Source organism: Melanerpes formicivorus, unplaced genomic scaffold (assembly GCF_026170545.1).
Source record: "Melanerpes formicivorus ecotype bairdi unplaced genomic scaffold, bMelFor1.0.p_v2 SCAF_18, whole genome shotgun sequence".
Classification (NCBI taxonomy): Eukaryota; Metazoa; Chordata; class Aves; order Piciformes; family Picidae; genus Melanerpes; species Melanerpes formicivorus.
Window position 1 is genome coordinate 8,594,085 of NW_027142370.1, and position 15,622 is coordinate 8,609,706.

At 40.2% G+C, this 15,622-nt stretch overlaps 1 protein-coding gene across 3 annotated transcripts in view; it reads left to right on the top strand.

The window, feature by feature from the left end:
- Positions 1 to 15,622, top strand: part of KIAA0232 (KIAA0232 ortholog) — a 42,329-nt gene that overhangs the window by 17,257 nt on the left and 9,450 nt on the right. For 2 of the 3 annotated variants that reach the window (XM_068149531.1, XM_068149532.1), the window contains exons 3-5: positions 5,398 to 5,464; positions 6,682 to 6,763; positions 7,643 to 10,943. In XM_068149531.1, coding sequence (XP_068005632.1) covers positions 5,398 to 5,464; positions 6,682 to 6,763; positions 7,643 to 10,943 — 3,450 coding nt within the window. Of the gene's footprint in view, positions 1 to 5,397; positions 5,465 to 6,681; positions 6,764 to 7,642; positions 10,944 to 15,622 lie in introns of those variants that run through there. The other variant, XM_068149533.1, reaches the window with a different exon arrangement.

Genomic DNA, 15,622 nt, shown 5'->3' on the forward strand with positions numbered 1-15,622 from the left:
ATGAGACTGTGCAGTGGGAAGCGGTAAATTACAGCTCTGTAATCTGAACCTGATCTGAGATATGTGATTTCCCTTTCCCAATACTGTTTTCATGCAGAAGATAGGACTAAGAGAGTTCCAAGAAAGTATTCTTATCTCCTTGTGTGGGGGGCCATAGCTCTTGTACTGCTTGAAATTGCCTGGACTTTGCTGGTGTGAAGTCAGTTTGTCTGCTTGGAAATTGATATTCTAAAGTCACATGCTAGTGAAGATTACTTAGAGCCAAACAAGAAGTTAATAGAGTTTGTTTTTTCTGACTGGTCCAAAGTCTTGTGTTGTAAATCATTATGTATTTAAGTGAAAAGATAAAGATTTCATTGTGTTTTCACTACTGAAGGGTTAAAAAGATGTTGTACAAATATATACTCTTAAATAGAAAATTCCATAATGCAGACTGGACCCTTGTTTTATTCCTTTGAACTCTGCCTGGATTGAGCACCTCAGGGAGCTGCTTTTTTGTGTATTTATTGATTTAGTTAGTTTTACAGCGGTGATCTTGGGGTTAGAGTTTGTGTTTTGTTGGTTTGTTGGGTTTTTTTTTTAAGTCCTCTTTTAGTCTTTCTGTTTCTTGAGCACCCCCTTTGGGGGTACTTAGAATCATGTGAATTATGCTGTATCAAAACGGTAAAAAATGAAAACCAAGACTTTTATCTAGTTCTTGTCATCCTACAAAATATGGAAATAGATGTGTGGTTGCAGTAAATCACATTTTGTGCCTTATTCAGTTCACATGGCTTAACAGCTGATTTGTAAAGAGCACCTACCTAATCCTGCTCTTGGTGACAGGCTACAGGCCAAGAAACAGTCCCAGAGTTCCATCTTTGTCTGGAAAGTCTGTGGCCTGTCCAGAAGTTGTGGCTATTGCCTGTCCAGAAGTTGTTGCTGTTGCATGTGTGCAGATCTGCACAACAAAGGATACCTTTGCATGGCCTTTTTTGGGTGGAAGTGTGAGATCCATGACTAGACATCATTACTGCGTGACAGGAAAGAGGCAAACCTCAGTGAAAACACAAAATTTTCCTGACCAATGCTCTCCTCACTTCCATGATTCAATAACTAGGTGAAATAATCGTGGGGCATGGACATTTGTGATCCAAGTTAGGAAAGACTTGTTAAATCTCCTGGGTGGTGACTCTTGCTGGTTTTCAACATTCAAGAGTAACTTACCAGATAGGAGTGTCAACAGGAACTGAAGTGATTCAACAAGAGTCTGAGAGGAGCTTATGTTTCACAGCTTTTTAGTAAAAACTCACAGAAGCTGGTGCTCACTTTTAACATAGGTAACAGCTTTTAATGGGTTTGAATTTGGTGTACATAATAGTGTTTGGGTTTTTTGGGGGGTGATTTGGTTTTTGGGTTTTATCTGGTGGGGTTGTTTTTTGGTTGGTGTTTTTTTTTGTGTGGACATGGTTCACAAATTGAATATTTTAAATTTATCAAAAACTTTCACAAGTAGATTTAATGTCTTCTGGGAGCATTTTCTGCAGCTCTACAGGGGTGTGAATGTATGTACAAAAGAACTTGGGTTGCTTTAAGCTAATGAGTTGCCACTTGTCATCTCTGACTGCTCTACTTTGAAAGTAGAGAGTGTTAAGAGCACCTTTGATCTGAGATTCAGCATTACCGTTGTCCAAGTGCAAGGTCCTGCTCCACTCTGAGTCCCCACCTGGAGTACTGTGTCCAGCTCTGTGGCCCCTGATACAAGAAGGACATTGAAATGTTGGAGCAAATCCTGAGGAGGGCTGTGAAGATGATTGGAGGTCTGGAGCCCCTTTCCTGTGAGGCAGCCTGAGGGAGTTGTTCAGCCTGGAGAAAAGGTGGCTCTGGGGAGACCTTTCAGTAGCCTTACAGGATTTAAAGGGAACCTACAGGAAAGCTGGAGAAGGGCCTTTTACAAGGGCATGGAGTGACAGAGCAAGGGGTAACAGCTGAAACTGAAAGAAGGTAGAAGTAGAGTAGATAAAAGGAAGAAATTTTTCAATCTGAGGTGATGGGGCACTGGAACAGGTTGCCCAGAGAAACGGTGGATGGTGCCTCCCTTGGAAGTGTTCAAAGCCAGGCTGGATGGGACTTTGAGCAACCTAGTCTAGTAGGTTGCTTGTGGCAGGGAGGTTGTAATGAGATGATCTTTGACGTCCCAGTCTATGATTACATATCTAGGTATAGGTATATATTTTCCTGTGTGGAAAAACAAACAAAACAAGCAAACAAATAAAAGCAACAAGAAACCCCACACAAATCCTTCCCCCAAGTCCCAAATGAACAAACAAAAACCCCAAACCAAAATGAAACAAACCCCAACTAAATCAACAAACATTTTACAGAGATGTGTAAAGGTGTGGGAGCTTTCCTGCTTGCTTGGTTGTGGGTTTTTTATGGTGGTGTGGGATTTTTAATTCCTTGTTATGGAGAACTGCATTCATTTGGCTCTGAATAGAGTCATATTGGTCAGTAAGGAGGACATTGGCTGCAAGAGTTCTGTAACTCCAGGACTCAAATGGGCTGTTCTTGTTCATGCTGGATGAGTTCAGAAGCTTAATTTATCTGTTAGCACGGTCACTCCTATGCCAGTAACATAACACCTCTCCTTTATGTAATCCTTCCCTTGCTTCAGCCAGCTGATGAAAAGCCAAAACCCAACTTTTGGTGGAACTGGATGTACATTAAAGCAGGGAAAGGAAATGGAAATATGCTGGAAGCAGTAGAACAGCATAAAATGTCTGTTTGGTATGGAGAAAGTTTTGTTATGCAAAATGAAAAATATGAATTAAAGAAATGATGTGCTGCCCATTCTAGTTTGAATGAGATAAAAGGGTTGTTAGAAATCTGGGTCAGTAGTTTAAATGATCTTACAGAAAGACATGATTTTGAAGCCTTTCATGTTGGAATGACCAAAGCAGTTGTAATTGGGCACTTCCATGTCGAAAAATGCCATTGACCTACTCCAGTATTTGTACAGTTTGGGAACTGCCTTTAAATGTGCACATAAGCAGAGCAATTCAGGCAGATCACCTGATTTTGTTAACTGATTGTGTCCTGCTGAACCAAGCCAGTGCCTGCAGTATCTTTCTGGCAGTGGGGTTGCTGCATCGACAATGCTGCGTTAACTTAAATGGTGGAAACAATACAGCAGCTAAATCTTAGAGACTAGCACTGTCATATATGGAATAATTGCTGAGGCTTTCTATAAAGTACAGCTGCAGCTTGGTTTTTTGTTACTGCAGCAAGAGGTAGAGCAAGTGGTCTCTAGAGAGTTGGCATTCTGCACAGTGGCTTCCTCCCCCCCCCTTTAAAGGCAGCACTGGCCACATCAGCGTGCTATGCAGGACAGCATGCAGCCTGTCAGCTGACTCAAGTATTAGTTTCATGGTACAGGAGGAAATTAAGCATTTGATTCCAAAAGTTTTCCTCTCTTCACTGTGTCATGGTGAGCATATTATTGCTGTTTTGGGGGATTTGGGTGGGGGTTTTTTTTGGACATGATAATGTAATTATGTCAAGGGAGTAAATCTGTGTTCCTAAGATATTTGTGGTTGCTACAGGTGTCCTGATAAGTCATTTGGAGAGCTAGGCAAAGCCAAGGCCAGCTCCTCCTCTGTTGCCCTTTTTGGGGGGGGGAGGAGGGGGTGTAGAGGGGGGAGCCAGGAGCGGTATAGGCATAAAATGCCGATTGTTACAACTCCGTAGGTTTGTGTGTATCACTGTGTTCTGTGGCTCTTTCTAAACATTGAAATGGTGATGGTAAATTTACTGGGTTTGAAGATCCCTTTTAAAGTTTAATACTGCTAAGTCATCCTCGGTTAAGTGTGTGGCATAAAGGTTTATATTTAGCACTTCAGTGCAGCAATGCAGTTAGGAATAGAAAATTGCTTTCTCACTTGACTGCAAATAATTAAAATTTAGAAGTTAGCAGAAAAGTCATTGCTTCAGTGTGTGATTTTTAATTTATTTATTTATTTATTTATCTTTTCAGCTGTGTGTTTCTGTCAGAATTAAAGAAGCTGGTTTCACTGCATAAAGTTAGCATTCTTTCCTCATAGTATTTTCTCATGCTTTAGCAATATGTATTCACATTTCTCAACAATTTCGTGCCAGTAATCAGGAGATTAGACTCTTAGATCTTGGAAAAAAGAAAGCCCTATACCACAGTGGTGACACAGCAAATCAAACTCTTCTGTATGCATTCTGTAACTTGATATTTGATCTGCATTAGCTTTGGAGGGACTGTTGTGTTCCATGCCTATAAGCACACAGCATTGTATCAAATTCAGAAGGTGACATAATGTTGTACGTTTGCATTGAGTCTCAGAATCTCCAAGTCTGATGTTGAAACTGCACATGGGAGAGAAGAAGCTGCACAGTTCCCAGCTGTATGGTAACATGCAGGCACTTCTTGGATTGTCCCCACTCGCTCTGGATTGCTGCCTTTTACTGTGATTCCAGCCTTGTGTTTGTAGTTACAGAGAGTGCAAAGTGTCATCTCTAAAGGTGGTCCCTGAACATCAAGCTAATAAGAGCGCTGATACCTACACAATACTCACCTCAGCTAGTTTGACTTCCAAAGGAAGAGGTTCTAGGTTGTGATTTCAGACTGGCATGCAGCTTTTATTCCATTAGAACAGTGTGGGGTTTTCCCCTGTGAGGCAGTTGGTAGTAGGTTGTCCCACTTTGGGTTTGTCTTCCAAAACTTAGAAGATTGATGCGAGGGAGTAAAGAAGGAAAGTAGAAGTTTATAGGGAAGATGAACAAAGTGTTTATTTTTCCTCTCTGCTCTCCCAAGTGAACAATGCAAGTTTAAAAAGAAAAAAATGGGCATTGTAATCTGGCAGAACTAGGGGATCTGTTTTGCATGAAGGTGCTGAGGAATAATGTCTCCTACATACATGTCTCATGATGTTCTTCTTTTCACCTTCACTCCTGACTTTTCTGTATCTCAGCAGTCTCACTCTCACAGGTATAAATTGTGCAACCACAAGGAGCAGGCTTAGCTTTTTGAAATGCATCTTAGTTATCAGTCAGTTCTTGAACTTTTATCCTGAAGCTCTGACCTAAGTCCTAAATGATAAAGTGCAGTAAATGTAATGATGCAGAGTTTGCAAATCCTTGGCTCTAATACAACAATGCAACTTGTGGTGTGAATTCTTTATGTGACTATACCTGTGTTTGGTGGAATCATTTTGACCTCTAATGTATTTCTAGGAATGGACTTCGACCTAGTAATAACTTGTGTTGTTTTTTAAATACAGAAAGAAAAATACACATCTGCTGAGAGATGTTTACTGTAGTAATGTCTTGCTCTCAGATGAATACCCTTTTTAGTAAGTTATGTTTTCTTTTTTCTTTCTTTTTATCATGCAGAGCTCTGGAATTGAAACGTTAGTGGAGGAGCTTTGCTCCAAACTGAAAGACCTTCAGAGTAAGCAAGGTGAGGAAAAAAGCTTTGAAATTTCTGAGGCCAGGTATTGTCTGTGTTATATTCTGAGATGGGGGGGTTGGGGGCATGAGCTGCTAATTCAGTAGCTCTGAGGAAAGGATATGCAATTTTAAAATACATTAAAATGATTTCATGCAAATGGTTCAAGCAATTCTATACCAGTATGCTTAGTCCACCTAAGAAATAGGTTGTGTATTGATACTTGCAAAGAGTAGGGTGGCCTCAAAATTGCTATATACTGTGACAAGCACCCACAGAGGGATGTGCTTAAAACTTCTGGGCTTTGGGGAAATGATAGTGGGAAATTCATGGTGTCAAGCTTAGGGCAGGGAGCATGATATCGTGATGTCTTCAATGAAAATCATTGCACAGCAATGTTTCTACAGCACATAGCACTTAGAGTAATATTAATATGTTTATCATTCAGTATAAATAGCAAGAAATAGAGGGGAAATATTTACTTGCTTAAAGCATGATTTAGCTGTTTCTATTCCCTGTTGTTTTTAATTTAAGCAGTAATTACAGTCAGCTTTTAGTGTTTCATAGTGCTGTGCTGTGACACTTTCTTATTCAGCCAAGATGATGCTGACCATTTATTTGGGGGGGAAAAGGTGGTAAAAGTAGGCTGTATCTTGCAGCATTATTTTTGTTATTTTACAGATTTTAATATAAAGAATTAGAAATCTTCAGAGTCACCTTTCAAACAAGAACTATTACTGCCAGCCCAAGCACAGTAACTGCTACAGGGATACTCCCTTTAGTGAAATACATGGGAATTTAGATGCTAACATTCCTAGAAATCCTTAGTTCAGTAGTTGATTTTAAAAAACCCCACAATCTAGTTTTCTATGTAGAAGTGCAAGGAGGAGGTGAGGATTTGGGTATGAAATGACAGAAAATTCCATAGGCAGTCTCCTAGAGGAGGCACTGCTAACCATGCACTTGCATGCAGCTGCTGGAAAGATATGTTTGGTGGAATTTGAAGGACTAATGAAGACAGCTGTAGAAAAACTTGAATCTTGGGTGGTGAACTTGTAATTTCCTTATGTATAGTAACCAGAGTATAAATTGTGATGTGATTTACAGTATTCTCTGGAAAATAACTACTACTACAGGTAGATACCCTGGTGCTTTTTGTTCAAATATTATAAAATACTCTGACTTTTTGGATTTTTCTGTTAAGCATTTGGAATTTTCTTCCAAAACAGAGGAGAAGATTCACAAAAAGTTAGAAGGCTCTTTGTCTCCTGAGACTGATTTATCTCCCACAGCAAAGGATCAAGTAGAAATGTATGCATCTTTTATTATTATTGTTGTTGTTGTTATCTGAGGTGCTTGTTTCTTTTCTCCTTTTACTCCTGTGTTTTAACACAGTGAAATTAACTTAGTGGGGACTTGAGTTTGGTGAATAGTGGGAAATATTTTTTTCCTGCTGTCTTCTTTCATTAATCTTCTACATTTAAATATGGGCATTTGGTACCATGGGGTAGTTTCATTTCTGGCCAAGTTTTACCTGCTTTTTTTTTTGGTTATATGCAGAACTCACACCATATTGTAGTTTAGTTTCCTTAAGATCAAGCCAACTAGGTTAATTGAAAGCCACTAAAACAGCATTAATTGACACATTAGACTTTCAGGAGAGAATCAGTTTCCTGGGTTCAGAACTCTGTCTTCTGCTGCAGAAATGGGAAACGGGAAACAAATTCTTTTACAACCTTTGAACTTTTTAAAAGCAAAGTGGTCTGCTAGTTATCAAGTACCCAAGTTCAGTGTTACTGAAGAACCCAGGAGTTTGATCACTGACTTCTCTTGGAAGCATGACTGCTGCTGTATCTGTTAATAATAACCACTGGTAGCAGCAGTCTGGTTGATAATTCCTCAGGGAACTGATTGCACTAATGTACCTTTAACTTAGTGTGCATCTGAATGGCTTGTAGCGGGTTTTCACTGAAATATGTGATTCAGTATAACCTAAACCTTGCCTTAATCTCTCCTGTGTTGCTGTGCAGATAAACAGTGCAATGAGTGGCATGTGCATATGTAGAACAAACTAGGTTTTCTGGCAGTGAGTTTGGTAGTGTTTTGAAGTGGTTTTTAGTAATACTTTCTAATCTTAATGCCTGTCTGTAGTTCTGTGATCTGAATGTCACCTTTTTGTTTTGCTTTCAGGTACTATGAAGCGTTTCCTCCTCTTTCTGAAAAGCCAGTTTGCCTGCAGGAAATTATGACTGTATGGAATAAATCCAAAGTATGCTCTTACTCTAGCTCCTCATCTTCATCCACTGTTCCACCAACTAGCACGGACACATCTTCTCCGAAGGACTGCAATAGTGAAAGCGAAGTAACTAAAGACAGAAGTAATAAGGTATCTGCCACTGTACAGGAGAGAACCCAGCAGAAGAAAAGTAAAAATGAGAAAGAAAACAAGTTTAGTAACAACACTGTAGAAGAGAAGCCTGTTTTGTACAAAAAGCAAGTCCGACATAAGTCCGAGGGAAAGATGCGTCCTCGCTCCTGGTCGTCTGGGTCCAGTGAGGCTGGCTCAAGTTCTAGCGGTAATCAAGGTGAATACAAGGCATCGGTGAAATGCATTAAAGTAAGGCACAAAACAAGAGAGGTTCGAAATAAGAAAGGGCGTAATGGGCAAAGCAGGCTTGCAGTGAAAGCTGGTGAAAAGGCTGATCGAAAAGTCCACAGCGGAAGCAGCAGCAGCAGCAGTAGCAGCGGGTCCATCAAACAGCTGTGCAAAAGAGGTAAAAGGCCATTAAAAGAAATTGGAAGAAAAGAAGCTGGTGGTAGTGATGGAAAAGATTTGTATTTAGACAGCAGAAATGAAAAGGAATATAAAGAAGAACCCCTGTGGTACACTGAGCCGATTACAGAGTACTTTGTTCCTCTCAGCAGAAAAAGCAAGCTGGAGACTACGTACCGCAACAGAGAAGATCTATGTGGAGTACCATCAGAGGCTGTAGAAGAGTTGTCTGAATCAGTGCATGGTCTTTGTATTAGCAACAGTAATATTCATAAAACATACCTCGCAGCAGGTACTTTCATCGATGGTCACTTTGTAGAAATGCCTGCAGTTCTAAATGAGGATATTGACCTCGCTGGGACCTCAATATGTTCTCAACAAGAGGACGACAAATATTTAGATGATGTTCATCTGTCAGAACTAACGCACTTCTATGAAGTGGATATTGATCAATCCATGTTGGATCCTGGTGCCTCAGATACGATGCAAGGGGAGAGTCGGATTTTAAATATGATTCGACAAAAGAGTAAAGAAAAAACTGATTTTGAGGCAGAATGTTGCATAGTGTTAGATGGAATGGAGTTGCAAGGGGAAAGTGCAATATGGACAGATTCGACCAGCTCTGTTGGTGCTGAAGGGTGGTTCTTGCAAGACCTTAGTAATTTAGCTCAATTTTGGGAGTGCTGCTCATCTTCTAGTTCTGGTGATGCAGATGGTGAAAGTTTTGGAGGAGATTCTCCGATCAGATTCTCTCCCATCTTAGACAGCACAATGCTTAATTCACACATGCTTGCTGGCAATCAAGAGCTCTTTTCAGATATTAATGAAGGGTCTGGTATAAACTCTTGTTTTTCAGTGTTTGAAGTGCAATGCAGCAACTCTGTTTTACCATTTTCTTTTGAAACACTCAACTTGGGAAATGAAAATGCAGATTCTAGTAGCACTGCTAATATTCTTGGGAAAACACAGTCTAGATTGCTAATATGGACCAAAAATAGTGCCTTTGATGAAAATGAACACTGTTCCAATCTTTCAACGAGAACCTGTAGTCCATGGTCACACTCGGAAGAAACACGTTCAGACAATGAGACGTTAAATATTCCGTATGAAGAATCGACGCAGTTTAATGCAGAAGATATTAATTATGTAGTTCCTAGAGTGTCTTCGAGTTATGTAGATGAAGAAATTCTAGACTTTTTGCCAGAAGAAACCTGCCAGCAACAAGGTAGAACTTTAGGAGAAATGCCCACTTTGGTGTACAAAACAAAATCTAAGCTAGAATCTGTCTGTGGTATTCAGCTAGAACAAAAAGCAGAAAGTAAAGACTATGAAACTACACAAGGGTGTAGTGAAAGCAGTCCACGTGGAGATGGCTACAGCTCAGGGGTTATTAAAGATATTTGGACGAATATGACAGACAGAAATTCTGCAGCGATAGTAGAAATAGAAGGAATAGAAGATGAATTGTTTTCAGCTGATGTAAATAACTATTGCTGCTGTTTGGATACAGAAGCAAAAGTTGAAACCCTCCAGGAGCCCAATAAAGCAGTGCAGAGATCAGAGTACCACCTTTGGGAAGGTCAAAAGGAGAATTTAGAGAAGAGAGCCTTTGTCTCAAACGATTTATCAAAAGTAGATGGTGGTGACTATACTACACCATCAAAACCTTGGGATGCTAACCAGGAGAAGGAAAATTCATTTATACTTGGTGGAGTGTATGGGGAGCTCAAAACATTTAATAGTGATGGAGAGTGGGCAGTGGTGCCACCTAGTCACTCAAAAGGGAGCTTATTGCAGTGTGCGGCTTCTGATGTAGTGACAATAGCTGGTACGGATGTTTTTATGACTCCAGGTAATAGCTTTGCTCCTGGTCATAGGCAATTATGGAGGCCATTTGTATCATTTGAACAGAATGAGCAATCAAAGAGTGGAGATAACGGATTAAATAAGGGGTTTTCTTTTATCTTCCATGAAGACTTACTGGGAGCTTGTGGTAACTTTCAAGTTGAAGAACCAGGGCTTGAATACTCATTCTCTTCCTTTGACCTGAACAATCCATTTTCGCAAGTTCTTCATGTAGAGTGTTCGTTTGAGCCAGAAGGAATTGCATCTTTCAGCCCTAGTTTTAAACCTAAGTCAATCCTGTGCTCTGATTCAGACAGCGAGGTTTTACACCCCAGGATATGCGGTGTCGATCGAACGCAGTACAGGGCTATACGCATTTCTCCAAGGACTCACTTTCGCCCGATTTCTGCATCTGAACTTTCTCCAGGTGGTGGAAGTGAGTCAGAATTTGAGTCAGAAAAAGATGAGGGAGGTATTGTTGTCCCTTCTCAAGTGGATGTATTTGAGGATCCACAAGCAGATCTCAAACCTCTGGAAGAAGATGCAGAAAAAGAAGGGCATTATTATGGAAAATCAGAGCTTGAATCTGGAAAATTCCTTCCCAGATTAAAAAAGTCTGGAATGGAGAAGAGTGCACAAACATCATTGGATTCCCAAGAAGAGTCGGCTGGGATGTTGCCAGTAGGAAACCAAGATCCCTGTTTAGAATGCAGCATGAAAGAATCTGTAGATGGGAGGGCGATGGAGAGCTCTAAAGTAAACTGCAGAATAGTGGAGCCCCGTGAGGAGACTGGCAGGTTTTGCAGTTGTAAAGCAGGGTGCCGTTTCCCCACGTACGAGGATAATCCTGTTTCTTCAGGAGAGCTTGAAGAGGTATGTGGATATATAAAATTACAGAATTTGCAGCTGGCAGCTGATAACCAGCAGTTTGTCATGTGACAGTTCAAGTTCAGTGTTTATAATTGTATAGTTCTCTAGACAATAGAGTTTTGTAGAAACACTGGAGGTTCCATCTGAACATCAGGAAAACCTTTCTTTTGCCTCTCATGGTGACCTAGCACTGGCACAGGTTGCCCAAGAAGGTTGTAGAGCCTCCATCCTTGGAGGTATTCAAAAGACACGGTCCTGGGTAATCTATTCCAGGTGATCCAGCTCAAGCAAGGGGGAGTTGGACATGATGTGACCTCCAGAGTTCCCTTTGAACCTCAGTCATTGTGTGATTCTGTGGAAAAATTAACCATCTTTAGGCATTACAGTGTCATCTTGCATACCTTTAGAAATATATGCATGTGAACACTCATGTGACTTTAAAGTCTGTTTATCTTAGGTTTTTAGCTTATCTGATTTACATATAATAGGTTAAAATGTGCACAACATTTGAGCAATGAGGTGTTGCTGATCTTGATTCAAACCTATTGTGGAATTTTGAAGAGGAAGATCTGAAGTCAGTCTTTTCAGTATAGTTAGTTCCAAGCAGGAGAATTTGGACTTGAATTATTGGATGTAAACTTCAACCAAGAAAGGCTTGCAGAAAGGCTTGATTGTCTGGAAATGTAAATGTTCTATTATTGGCATAGACACAAAAAAGAAATAAAACATGGATGCAACATATCCATCACTATCACAGTACTGTAAGGAGGCCTAACTATAACTGTTAAGCTCAGAGTTTTCTTCCAGGTAATTGTAGCCATAGGTTAAGTAATGATCAAGAGCAGAAATCCTCTCCATGCAAAAATACTCAAGTGTTTCTTGCTGTGAACTCCTTCTGCTCTTGAGAACAAGTGCTTGACCAACAAAATAATTTACTTGTGCAGCCAGCCCAGGGATATTGTCTGGATAGTTGTAAGATGCATCTTGTATTTTCTCTTCCTCTTCAGCCTCCTCTTGCACATCCTCATCGGTTGCCCTATCTGCGCTAGGAGGGAGTTTGTTTCAATTTCAGCTGAAGAGTTGCACCTTGCTTGTGTGGCATGGCTGTGTGCTCTTCAGGTTTTAAGTTGTAAATGCCAACTCCTGTATGGGAAAGCTAACCTTTCTCTTATTAAAACTAACCTTTTTCTTGAATAAAATCACAGTTCCTCATTTCCCTTCTTCCCTATTCTCCTCTCATCCTCCTTTAAATTAAGTGTTAGTGCAACTTCTTTTCCCAGTGTTAGTGAGTTGATGTCTGCTGCTTGCAGGAGAGAATCAGATTTGTGACTTTCTTCAGACCCTTTCTAGGTATCTTGGTTGCTTCTGCTCTGTTAAGTTAATGATAATGAAGTGGCTCCAAAAATCTTTACTGGAGTTTCTGGTTGTGCCAGGCCTTGCAAAATGAATGACCAAAACAATCAATTGACTTAGACTGTAAGTCAGGACAGATTCTGGAATTACCTTTCCCTAGGGTTAGGAGGATCTAACATCATCATGCAGCAGGGCATAATGAATGAAAGCAAGCTTTAGTAGAGAGTGGTGATCAGGAAGCTCTGGTATTAAACTTTCTTTTAAGTTCTTTACTAGAAAGGGAACGCTAAGTGCTACCCTTGCTCAGGGTGCATGATTTTGTAGGTATTTTCATAGCTTTAAAGTTATAAGCCACTGAGAAGTATGAGGTGCCAACAGCTAGCTCAGCAGTCTAGACTCCAATTTGGTTTGCAATTAAGCTCTTCCTGGGGGGCTTGAGAAGTCAATTACAACTTAAACTCAGAAAGCCTGGGTTAACTGTCTCTCCTGTATCAGTCTGTCTCTAGAGGATGTGGGCACACTCTGGGCTTTTCTATGAGCCGTTAGTGTGCATCTGAAGATAATTGGCTTTTTGACATGAGAATGTTTATGTACATTTATTGTAGTTAAATTTCTCTGTGAAAGATGAGGGAGTTTTAAGCATTAAAACATTTAATGTTTGTGACAGTGATACTATTGTTTTTTTTTTCCATGAGAATGAAACAAAACCAATATAAAACACCAAGAATTAGAACAGGTTAGGAGAAGCATTCTTCCTGCACTCCCCCAACATGTACACGCGTGGGGAAAAGAGTTGTAACGTGATCAGAGGCTGTGGACTGATTAGTATAGATCAGTATTTGTAAAGAATTTTTAGAAATTAAAGTTCTGTGCTTCCTCTTACTGACTTCTGACAAAAATTCAAGTTGCTGTGGAACTTGCTGTTAGCTAACAGCAACTTTGAGTTGTGTTCCAAGGTACCGCCAGTAAGTATTTTTGCATCAATAGTGGATGTGAAAATACGAATGTAGAGCACAGTTTAACAGAGGCACATCCTGGTTTGCACCTCAGAAACCTGCATTATGTGCATGCTGTGCAAACACCTATCTTTGAATGCCTCCTATTTGTGAGACTGTGGGAGGTTCTGCATCAGTTTCTTCCCTCTTACCTTCTATATTAAAGCACTTCCTTTAGAATTATAGCATACTTTACAGCAGGATTTTGCTGGTAGCTCCTACAGGAGTTTTTCAGGAGTGCATGATAATTACATATGTAGCCTTAAGATAAAAACAAAAACAACAAAACAAACCCCCCCAAACCAAAGCAGCCAAACCTCAAACAAAAAACCCAAACACGTAACAAACCCAATGCACACAAACCCAAAGCAAAAAGGAAACAAAAACCCTAAAGCCACCCATCCCCCCAGGGCAAACTTTATAAAAAGTGCCCCCTGAAGTGCAGTCCTCTTTCCTCCAAGTAAATGCTCTTGCATTTAGCTGTGGAGTTGTGGTAAATACAGAGTCTGGTCCAGTTAATGATCTCAGAATGGAACAGCCGCAAATCTCATATCGACAAGTTTGATCAGGGCTCTGGTAAAGAAGATGTGCCCTTAGAATGCTTATCCTATTGAGTCCCTGAGAAAGATATAGAGCCTTGTGGGTTTTGTTGGGGTCAGTCTTAATGTGTCTAGGATGATGCATTAGGGGATAAGGAAATTTTACTGGCAAAACACATATTTATGGCCCTTGTGATTAACTGTCCTGTTAGAGTTGGTGAAATGCTTTGCTTGACTGAAGTAATGCTATGTAAGTGTGGAACTCCGTTAGGAAGGGCAGGCAAGAGAAGGAAAGAGAGGTGTCTTACATTGGTTCTGAGGTCAATAGTGTAGAGATGACCTGCTGTAAAACTGGGTAGTGATAAGGAGGAGACAAAATTCAGAGGAATCTGTGCCTTAAAAGCAGGAGAATCAAGTGGGGGAAAACATAAACAATATAGTTTATTTTTTTTCTGGTGTGGGGTGTAACATTTTCACATGTTTATGAAAATCCCTGATGATACCAAGCTGGGAAAGTCTGCAGTTATGCTAGAATCAAAAGGTTATTAAAAAGGATAAATGGTCTGCAAACCTCTAAAGAAAATAATAATCCTCCTCCGAAATGCAATGTGAGGAATGGTAAGTGAGGAAATAGTGAAACAGAAAAGCATATTCCAGAAGGTCATAAGATGGGAATACAGGAGGAATGTCACACTGCAGAAGACAGCCACATAGTGGTATATAAATAGGAATGCCCTTTTCTAAGAGGGGAAGAAATTGCTCCTCTCTAACTGGAACTGCAAAGCTTTCTGCTGGAGTACCGGGCTTAGCTTGCATTAGCTTGTATCAAGAAAGATGTCCCGAGGAGAGCAACACAAAGATCACTGCCTTTGAAACCAGTGATGGAACTGGGGTTGTTTTAACTCGAGAGGCACTTGCAAAAGAATGCAGCAGTTTGCAAAAGCCATGCTCAGATTCAGGAGACAGCAGAGAAGGTGTGCTTGTCCTGTAGCCTCTGGCACATGCCAAGGAAGTGAGTGTCATAACCTTCAGTCACAGCAAGGGAAGCTGAAGAAAAAGAGTTCCAAACAGAAAACCAGCTTACTGTAGTGTCAGTTATTTTTAGGGAAGCAGTGGGAATATTATCTTGAAGAGATTTAGAATGTAGGAAATAGAGATTTAGAGTGCATTGCAGCTGATTCTGGCTTTGTGTGAGAGTAGAGACCAGGTGATCTTGTAGGACCCCTTACAAATCTTTTCAGTGATGTTTGAGAATTAGACTGCCAAATACCTTTTAAGAATATAATGTCTACTCTTAGCTCACTTTGTGACCAGCTTCTTGATCCAGATATATCTTCCCTGGGTAGCTGAAGAACTAAAATTAGGATCTGATCTTTTGGAATGGGAATCAATGGGTTCATTGCTGCTTTGACTTCTAAATTATCCATGGGTTTTCTTATATTGTTTCTGATAGTAAGGGATTGCCAAGCAGGTTCAAGGACATTTGTACTGACAGATTAATATGACTTTTTCTGTACTTGTTTATGAAACTGTCAGCTGGAACACTTCAGGTAATACTCAGATTATAATGAGGCCTCAGTGCTTACTCTGTTTCTGTTCTGCAAAACTCTTGTCACTGCCTCAATCCTTGTCAGCATGCGTTCTGAAAGAACGGAAATATTCATTGCTGGTGTGTTCACATTAGTATCTGAAGCCCAGATAGTCTATCTTGAAGGCATATCAGTTTAGATGAAAAAATAATAGCTGAAAAAAATAATAGATGAAAAAATAATAGTGGCTTTTTTTCCCCAAGACT